At 31.2% G+C, this 10,767-nt stretch overlaps 1 protein-coding gene across 2 annotated transcripts in view; it reads right to left on the bottom strand.

Moving 5' to 3' along the window:
• Positions 1 to 1,618: 1,618 nt before the first annotated feature.
• Positions 1,619 to 10,767, bottom strand: part of LOC108684830 (mucin-5AC-like) — a 14,243-nt gene continuing 5,094 nt past the window's right edge. The window contains exons 2-10 of one of the 2 annotated variants that reach the window (XM_018189341.1): positions 8,932 to 9,062; positions 8,145 to 8,496; positions 7,653 to 7,851; positions 7,000 to 7,037; positions 6,715 to 6,909; positions 6,129 to 6,435; positions 5,025 to 5,602; positions 3,787 to 4,426; positions 1,619 to 2,349 (exon numbers count right to left, since the gene is read on the bottom strand). In XM_018189341.1, the coding sequence (XP_018044830.1) occupies positions 1,981 to 2,349; positions 3,787 to 4,426; positions 5,025 to 5,602; positions 6,129 to 6,435; positions 6,715 to 6,909; positions 7,000 to 7,037; positions 7,653 to 7,851; positions 8,145 to 8,496; positions 8,932 to 9,062 (2,809 nt within the window). In that variant the 3' untranslated portion in view covers positions 1,619 to 1,980. Of the gene's footprint in view, positions 2,350 to 3,786; positions 4,427 to 5,024; positions 5,603 to 6,128; positions 6,436 to 6,714; positions 7,038 to 7,652; positions 7,852 to 8,144; positions 8,497 to 8,931; positions 9,063 to 10,767 lie in introns of both variants that reach the window. The other variant, XM_018189340.1, reaches the window with a different exon arrangement.

Raw genomic sequence — 10,767 nt, 5'->3', positions numbered from 1 at the left:
ATTTTTAAAGGATGAATTTGCAAAAAAATTATGTAATTATATTTTTCAAAAATATTAATTATTTTTGAACACTGCTTTAATTTAAATATATTTATATTTTACAGGTTAACAGCATGTACACAACTTTGCAACTGTGCATTATATTGGTAAATATTTAATTATTTTTTATCTTTTTATCTTGAGACAATAAATTTTTGTGAAAATTGTGTAAGTACACTAAAAAAAAATTTGTTCAAGTAACTAAACATATTTAGTTGTTTGCAGATCGAATCAATCATAGTCTGTTTAATAAATTGTTTAATGAGCAGACTACGGTTAAATTCAGTTAAATAAAATTTGTTGAATTAACCAAATTTGCAAACAAAATGTTTTTAGTTGAACAAATTGTTTTTTTAGTTTACATGTAAAACATACAAAAAATGCCAAATTTTATAAACTTTCTTTTTCTCATAATTATTAGTGTTAATGAAAATCATATTACATAATATAATTCATATTATAGGTTTTTTAAATTAATATAAAAATTTAAATTTATAGCGTTGAAATGAATTGACTGGGATAGTTTAATGCCATTATTTAATTTTATCATTTGCGTTGAAATGAATTGACTAGGATAGTTTAATGCATTATTTAATTTTATCATGTTACATTTATTTATTGATTTATTGCGTATGCATAGAATGGAATTCATACACAGTTAGAGAATATAATAGAATAATGGATTTATTAAAATCTAGATGTATTATCCAAAATGAATATATTTTGTCCAAATTTAATTTTTAGATAATTTCGATAGAAAACATTAATTTGTTGTGCAATTACTATATTTTTGAGGATGGATTTGGTAAAATATTAAAAGAAAATGTAACACAATTAATTTTATGTTTAATTGCAATATTTACAGTGTATGATGGAACATTGTAATTACAAAAGTACCCTTACGCATTGCACACGCAGTAATAATCCTAAAAATACATCCTCGAGGAGGGGGAGTTACTATTACATACATATATATATATATGTATATCTATGCATGTATCACGTTAGAGATAGTACTTCGATAACTTCGCAAGTGCTAATCATTAAATACAATTCGCCGAATTAAATATACGATAGTTACAATTGTCGCAGTATATGGACTTGAAAATATTATACTTATTTATCTTGTTGGGTTATCTTATTGCGTGGGTTATAATTATGATAGTTATCACGCGAAGATGATATACTATATTGTGCTTATAAATCGGTTTAACGTAATAAATGTATTGATCGATAGTTTATGATAAGATCATATTATTAACATAGTCATTGAATATAATTCATCGTCTGCTTAAACTTTATATGTGATTCTGATAAATGATGAAAAGGAACGTCCATCATTAATCTTAGTAAAAAATCATAATATTCACATATTAATTTTTCCATGTTATTTTATTAACAATGAATTTGTAAAAAAAGACAATTTTACATGATACACAATTATAACTTCAGATATAACAGGACGTTTATAAAATATATAAAATTAAAATTATAACTTCATGAAACATTTTGTTTTTAATTGAAAAATACTAATTCATATTTTACATATTAATTTACTATATATGTATGTTGTATAATGAACATCGCATTTGACGCACGTTCAGGAGACAATTAAAATAGTATTACAAACTTAAATTCTTCAACAGAAGCTGTTCTTGTAAAAGACACTATTATGTACATCTGCCATTTTCGTCGTAATACACAGAGATGCCGTTTTATCGGTTAGAGAAAAATATTAGGGAAAAATGAGAGAGGGAATATTGAGAGATCTCGCTCCAAGATTGGCATTTGGTGTATCATTTAGTCGAGCAAACGACAGGATGTCTAATTTATATATACTGTTCTATCTTCGGGTCTCAATTAATCACGGGAATTGTCTTTCAGATCCTCGGGTGAATGCTTGGTTTGTGAGGTCCAGGATGCTGGTGTTATCTTTTATTCTTAGGCGATTATCTGACCTGGACGTCGCGCTGGTATCCTACGTCGGGGTGCCAAGAGGCCACTTAGACCGCGTGTTTCCTCGTGCTTCGTGCTGGCCGCGGTGCTGGTCTCGGTCAGAACCGCTTCGGTCGGCTCAATTTCGCTGAAAGTAGTTTCCTCTTCAGATTCGGCCTCCTCTTGGTTCGATTGAACAGCCGGGGTCTCGGTTGCCTTGCGTCGCGGTAGTAGTGGCGATCTTCTGATCGCCGGCGGCAACGCCAGTGGTTTAGTCGTTGTCTTCGGTTGCACTTGCAATCTATTGCGGTTGCGAAGTTTGTTCAAAGGATTCGTTGTGATAGCTTTTGACGGTGGATTGATTTCTGCCGGTGCCTAAGAAACAAAAGAGATAATTAGTTGCATAGTTTAAGTGAGATTTAGTCGTAACTTCTCGGAATTTGATGTTTTATCGAAGTGGCTAAAATATGACGTAAATAACACAAAATATTCTATAAACATTCTTAAATGTAAAATAAAAATCTTTTAAATTTAGGATACTTTAATCAATAGTTCTATGAACTGAACATTGTATTCTTTTAGATATTTATACTCAACTTTTTTTAAAGGAACTTTCATACAATAGTCTTTAAAATATTCGTAGAGAATAAAAATATATGTAGAATATTCTATAAAATGTACAAAATATTTTACATATGTATGTTCATACATTTATAATTGTACCATTTGGATTTATTATAAACATACCATAAATATTTGAGTATTTTTAGTATATTCATGGAATACATGAATATTCTTAATAAATATCTATAAAAAATTCATAGAATGTTGTGTACTAGCTGGAAGCACTTTTGAACTCTGTACTAAAATTTTTTGAATAAATTATAATTAAACAAAATATTTTAAGAGTAAATAAATGTTTCTTAGAGATATAATAATACTTTTAAAAATAAATTATAGACAATACAGTTTTTGAAATTAGTTATTTATCGTAATGAAATCTTCATTCTTCTATTTTCATTTTCTTTCTCTCTCTCTTTTTTTCTCTTGGATTTCGTCTCTGATTTTTCATTCTTATCAGTGCTTAGCTTTCGTAACTGATGACGATCGCGAAGTTGTAAAATCGAAAGGTGAAAAGCGATCCCGAACCATCTCCCAACTCGTCGATGACATTTCGAAAGGCCATTCAGTGAAAGTAAATTCAAAGAGAGAACTTTACCGATTGACATCACGGTGTCCTCGTACCTAATCTTACAAAGTATGCAATTATCTCGCGACGATATGTATATACATATACATTTGAGAATTTTAGAATTTTAAATCTGAGAATTTTAAATCCTTACCTTTGGCACGCGGAATCGCTAGTAGATCGAAAGAAAGAGATATTTGCATAATTATATGGTTTGCTTGGTAACAGAAACATTTGTTGAAACAATTAATATTTATAATTCAATTAAGATATTTAAAAATATTCTTAATTAATTAAAAAATATTAATTTAAAGAAGACGAAATTTATATTGATATGAAATTTGTCTTTTAGTTTTTTTAGTTTTTTAATAAATTTATAAATGGATTTTAAAAATAATCATTAGATATTGGATTGTTTGCTGATATTTTTTTGCTGGATTGCTTATGTTTATAAATAATATGTTTTATGAGAGAAACATTCACAAAAATAAATCATATTCTTTGAATTTTGAAATATATTGAAAAAATTTTTTTATACAAAAGAAAGAGAGAGAGAGAGAGAGAGAGAGAGAGAGAGAGAGAGAGAAAACAAAAAATGCAAGTGAGTAAAATTAGGTATGAACCTCGTGAGTTTCCTCTTCGGTTCCTTCTCCAGCCGGTTCCTCAATAGGACCTTCAGGGGGAACTTCCGGCGCAAGCGTTGTAGTCGAAAGCTGTCCCGGTTTCTGTCTTAAATTGATTCTACCACCCGATCTGATGGCTGGTCTAATTGCAGGCGCGCCAGGAAGTCTCGTGCGAACGATGGATTTCGGGGTTGCAATTTCCGGCGCGGTTTGGGCGACGATCTGACCGGTTTCGGAATGTGCCGCTCCCTCCTGGGGTTCTTCGCTTCCCGGCGCGGCTGTAGTCGGTCGTCCGCGTCTCCGATTGATGTTCACCTTGTTGAAGATAGGTCGTGACGCTGCTGCCGTTGTTGGCGCCGTTGCACCGTTTGATGGCGCCGATGTTGTCGTGGAGACAGCGATTCTGCCACCGGCTGGTGCGCGGAATCTGCCGCGACCGGGTGGCAGTTTCTCTGCATTTGCTGAGCTGGCGGTTTCCTTCTGCACGGTGTCTTCCTCGATCGGTTTGTGATTACCGCCCGGTCGAGGTCGCTTAAACCCATTACCGCCATTTGAGCCATTGCTGCCGAAACGTGTTCGAGTTTTTTGGGTCGGCTCTGCGGGTGCTTCGGTCGTGCTAGTGCTGCCGTTGGACTTAAATCTGAAGGAAATTGAAGATATAAATTTTATATTAGTAATATAATTTCATAATATAAGTAATATAATAGCAATACAAAAAAAATTTGTAATAAAATGAAAATATATATTAAAATATATTCGTAATATTAATAATACAATCTTAAAAAAATTATATACAATCTAAAAAATATTTTTGTATATTTATACTATATTTTAATTTTATTGCGAAGATTTATAAATGAAATTTATGAATAAAACATTTTTAGAGCAAAGGAATATTGATCAAAACAAAATTAAAAAGAATTACATCAAGTAAGCAAAAAAGAGTTAAGATTAGATCTTAATGCCTAATATCTACATGTAAATTTGGAATACATCAGTTACGTAAACTACGCATCGATTGCTGTCGGACTTGAATTCTAAATTGAAATTGTAATAATAATATCACAAATTAAATTGATCATCAATTTTATAAGAATTTTAAATATTTTAAAACACTGAAAATTGCGAAAAATATTACGCCAACTAGGTTTTGAATATGAAATCTTTCGATTATTTCGTGCCGAATCGATCACTGAGGCATGTGACAATAGAAAGGATTAATTGTAATAAAAATTTACCGGTTTCTTGAGATAGCTGGGCCGCCAATTCCAGGTCGTCGGAATTTCCCTCTTCCTGCGGGAGCTTGAGTGGTGGTAGTCGATGGTTCTGTAGTCGTTGTCGTTGTGGTTGTCGGTTCAGTGGTCGTTGTCGTAGTTGTCGTCGTTGTCGTCGTCGTCGTCGTCGTCGTCGTCGTTGTGCTAGAAGACTCATTAACGATTGTAGAGTCGGCAAGTTCCACTGGTGTTGTTAAATCGGTCGTGATCTCATCGTTGGATAGCGTCGTGCTATCTCCAGCTGTTTCATTAGCATCACTGCTGGTCGCGTCTATCAGATTACTTTGTCCTTGTTGCAGGAAAGCGTAAAGATCCAGAGCAACCTTGTCCATAACTGACGGATATTCCGTCGTTGGATTATCTGTGGGATCAGCAGTGACGCTAGGATAGACCGGCGAAACTTCCGTTTCACTAGACTCTTGTGTTTTGTCTTCCAAAGGTACGCGTTTGTTGCCTGATCTTTCTGGTGCGTCACTTTCTTCATCATTATTTTCTTCATTGAAATGATGTATCGGTTGACCTCTGCTCAGTTCGACTCCAGTCTGAAAATTGATTTATTCGTGTATAATTCTTTATTTTACTATATATAATGCCTTCGTAACTTGAAAATATTTTTAGTTGTAACAAAATTATCTAACAAACATCAACTAACAGTAACATAATTTCTCAGTTACATAACACATATTAATGTTATGTTATTATTAAGTGAGAAATTATAACTATGTTGTTAAAACTAAAACTGTATATTAGAAAACATAATATATGTTAATTGATGTTGTATTGGGTAATTAACAACTCTTGTAATAAAATATTTGCAATTCTAATTCTAAGCATTAAAATGCTTTTGATTATAAAGTGCTATCTGATATTTATTTCAAATTTAGATTAGTTTTTTTTCGCAGATTGTATTTTATTTAAACGTTAATATTTCTATTTTTATTATCAATATACTTATATTAAAATGTCTTGATTAATGAATGCTCTTTAGATATAGAATGCAAATCTATATTATACTTGAATACTTTTTTTTAAGAAAACAATTTATTTTAATATAATTAGAATAATTACTTCAGTCGATGCTGTGCCCAGACGTCTTCTAGGAGTCGGTGTGTCTTCGATATCTTCTTCGACAGGAGCGGGTTCTTGAACCTTTTGAGGTCTTCCGCGATTTCTGATCAAAGATTTCTCTTCATTGTCCTCATTAGGCGTAACACCTAAGAATCTGATAGGTCCTTTTGGTAAGGTTTGCGGAAACTCGGGACCCTCTTGATGAGTTCGGAAGCTGCTGGAATCAACTAAATCCAGATTCGGTCGTGGTCGGTTACTACGAGCTCGTGAAGATTCCGTTATGCCTGTATTGTGATTTGATCGCGATCTGTAACAATTAACAGTATAATTAATTATATTTTATTTAGGCTGCATTTCATTTGACATTCGCAACGCTCATGGAATCTTTCATCCTTATTGTTTCAAATATTAAACAAGAATAAATAACAAGAATAAATAATGCTTGAGCATTGTGAGCGCCAAATGAAAGGCACCCTTAGAAAACATATTACATTTTTAAAGTGTCAGTGTATTATTAAGAACATTTATATAGGTAATTGTACTTATAAATTTTATTAAATTTTTGTCACACAATTGTGATAAATACCTCGGTGGAAAACGAGTGTTCGCAGGTAGTCTTTCCTCGGAAATATCTTCAGTTTCAACTAATTGTCTACCTCGATTACCGTTTCTATTTGGTATGACCTCGTTGTTGCTAGGCTCCACGGTGCTTGACCTCTCCACAGTACTGTACTTGCTCCTGTTGTTGGTGGTGCTTACTCTCCTGGGCGCCGAGGTTGTTCTGGAAGGAATGTCGTAAGAATTCGTCACAGGTAAACCCGCCGTACCTGCTTTGTTTTCATCCTCCTCGTCGTAGTAATAATACACATACTCATATTCGTAATCCTTCCCGTTCGGTCCTTTCTTCACCTATTATGTAAAAAAGAAGTAAATTGTGATTTAATCAAAAATGTAATTTTTGAGAGAGAGAGAACATAAAATTAAACCGCACATATATAGCGTGCTCCTTGAAATTGGTCGTCACTTTATACGTGCTTCTTATTAATTTATGTAATTTCGATGATTATACTATTTCTGTGTATGTATGTTTCTATTATATGTATATGTTTGTTATATATGTTCTACTGCTTTAGGTTATTGACTACAGATTTTTCGTGGTTTATGTTGTATTTTAAATTATCTTGAGATCAAATAATTAACTTGATACATAATATGGATGTATGGATATATGAATTCGTCATTTTATATACTACAAATATGGAAAGAAAAATATATAGTTTATTTTACTTTGATTTTTTTGTTAAGAAATAAGCAATTTTGAAATTTTCTTACACAATTAATTCTTTATTAAATTTTTATTAAAAACCTTTTGTCATCAATTCATCGGAAATATCTCCATCAGTCGTGGCGACCGATTCAAGAAACACGCATGTTTATATTCTTTTAGTAAAATTCTTGTTACGTGCATTCTATTAAATCAAATATAAAGGGAATGTATAATCAATTTATTAATTTTACATATACCTGAATACGAGAATTCGTACCAGCTGGTACTAAACTAACGTCACTCAAGTCTCCGAAATTTGCGTCCGAAAAACGAGCATAACCATCTTTGCTATCCTCGCGAATAATGTTTACAGGAATGAAATCAAAGAGGTTGTCTTTGTTACGTGCTTCACGTGGAGTTGTTAGGATTGGTAGCATAGTTGTTGGATATTCCGCGCTAAACATATGCAAACAATATTTATATCGTTATTAGAAAAAAAAATTTTTTTTGAGAGAGAGAGAGAGAGAGAGAAAGAGAATATTGTTTATTAAAAACAGACAAATTGTTATTTTTTCAAACAAAGCAAATAAATTAGAATATTTCATTTGTTTTTTTTTGGAAATTTTCTTTGAATAAAAATATTTAGTGTCAATTATTTATCGGCCATTGTGATTTATCAGAAATTTATTTCATCGCATTTCATTTATAGACAGATTTACGAACAAGCGAGTTATACAAAAACATTTTACCTGACATAAACTCCCGGAATAACCTCATCCTGTTCACTTGGTCGCGGTCTTTTAGAATCAATTTTCTGTATTCTGCCTTCCTGCAGAACCTTTCCACTGTCGCTAAAATTTTCGAGCTCAACTCGTGTTTGTCTTTTAGTATTAAGATTCTCCAAGTTCTTTTCGGCCAGATCTAAACGTCTAGCAGGTTCGAGGGTAGCCACTTTTTTTTCAATATTTTCGAACTTCTGAGTTACTTTTTTAGCTTGCTTATTGTCTTTAAATGTGATTTTTTTTTCGTCGATATATTCGTCATCATCATCGTCCAATGGTTTCGCTATGTTTTCTGGCAACTTGTGCGATGTCACAAAGTCTGAAAATTCATCATAATTTTTTAATTCAATTTCATTCAATCGCTAAAAATTCTAAAAATTTATTAAAATTTATTAAAATACAATAATTCTTAGGATGGATTGTTACAAGTTTGAAAAATCTGTATATAATGATTTAGTTAAAACAAAAATCCATTGTTATTGTTTTATATTCAATGTTATATTAATTAAGGCTATTTGGTTGATATTAATTAAAAAGACAATATCAATCAATAATTTTGTCAAATATGTCCTGAAAACAATTCTAAAAAATAAAGCAACAAATTTGGATTTTAATAATAGAACAATCTATGAAATTTATATTTTTGATAATGTTGAGTTGTAACGTATTATATTTTCTTAAATTAATTTAACTTGCAATTGATTGTGATACGATCAAGTTTTTAGAGTCTAAGTTTAAATGATGTGCAATCTACCTTCAATCGCGATAGCTCGTGGTGGCTGATATGTCGTTGCTACGACATTTTTTCGAGTCAGACTGTCATCGGATATCTGCACGATATCCGATGGACTGTCAGCTAGCGTGCCCGCAATGACACCGCATATTCTGCAAATTTTAATACAAAAAGAAAAGACGCATTAATAAATCTAACATAATTACTTTTTAACTGCCGTAAGGAAAGTTCAAGCTTATTTAATGATTAATTCCTACGATGATTAACATAAAGAGAATAAGAAAGTTATTATATCGTAATTTAATAGCGAAAGTGATAAGGCGCGTGTGAGATTCAAACAAAGTGTAAACGATGGCGGAATGTGTATAGCTAATGCAAGACTTGATTGGTGGTGAAAGTTCACATCTGGTCACATCGAATTGCAAGCTGTATCCGACGCTCGTCCGGTTCTCTCGGTGATTCGACTTCTTCATACCCGTTGCGCAAAAATTAAAGTTTACCAATAATGTTAAATTCGGATTGAAATTCGCAGGAATATTTCAGCAAAGAATTTTATAATTTAAATTGAAGAAAGTAACTTATTTTTATTTTGTAAAAAAATTTCATTTTTCTGAAAATAATTCATGGGAGTGAATAGAATTATTCCAATATTCGGAATAATTTTATTATTATAATTTAATTCCTCATTTGAAAAAAAATATTAAGATCGATGATGAGTCTAATGATGATTTCTGGATGTGACCTCCTTTTCCAAAAGTTGCCCAAATTAGTGATCACGAGACACATGATAGCTTCTACATTTGAACTATTAACATCGTTGACATTTTTCTATTTTTATTATAGAAGCACATAATAGCAATAAAATCTCTAAAATAATTTCTATATCATTTCGTAGAAAAAAAATTTTCAAAAACTAGAGAGACAGATCTTAAACAAAGTTAAAGAGAGAACAACGAGATAATGAATATCTTTACTTTATAGTAGTTATTGCATTCACAAGGACGATCGGTTACTCTTAATTTTTTTCATGAGCGAAGGATAGCCACTTCTGAAATTAGCACAAATATCTAGAATTTTTTTTCCTCAACAAAATGGTTGCAAGAGTATTGTGTCACAAAATGGTTAAAGGCTCACAAATTACTTTAAAGCCCGCTCTACGATTGAGTAAAACGTAGTTCTAAGTAATTGTAGTTATAAAATCAATCACAGTCAAATACGAAGAGAATATCCTATTATGATTGATTACAATTACAATCACTTACAACTACGTTTACGCAATTGTAGATCAGACTTAAAAATGATTTTTTTAATTACAACAATGCTACATGTGTATTTTTAATGCAAAGTGTTAGGGTAATTTAAACATTTTACAATATAATAATATTATATGTATATAATATTATACATACAATTTAAATATTGCAACGTTTTAATAGATTTTGTATTGTTAGTTACAATTTGCTTTGCATTATTTTTATGTTTAAAAAAAACTTATTTTTGTCATAATTTTATATATTTAGTTTTACTATATATATAAAATTATTCTCAATTAACTATTAATTTTTTAGATTGAAGAAAATATTTTATTTTTATCACGTTAATATAATCATATCAATATTCACTGTTTGTAATAAATTTATTATTTTATGAGAAGAGAAATAATCCTACGACATTTATAACAGGAAATCAGTTGAATATGCACCGTTCCGAGCGATCTTCCGATACAGAAATAATTCACAACTGGAATACATATCATAGCAAATAAAATAAAATAAATTATAAGATACGTTTTTTCCCTTCTATGCGATCGAGTCAGATATAGAGTTGACGACTATTTGCATAGAATTATAAGTTTGT

The sequence above is a fragment of the Atta colombica genome, unplaced genomic scaffold (genome assembly GCF_001594045.1).
Source record: "Atta colombica isolate Treedump-2 unplaced genomic scaffold, Acol1.0 scaffold140, whole genome shotgun sequence".
Lineage (NCBI taxonomy): Eukaryota > Metazoa > Arthropoda > Insecta > Hymenoptera > Formicidae > Atta > Atta colombica.
Note: the sequence above shows the minus strand (reverse complement) of the source record. Positions and strands in the feature narration are given on the sequence as shown.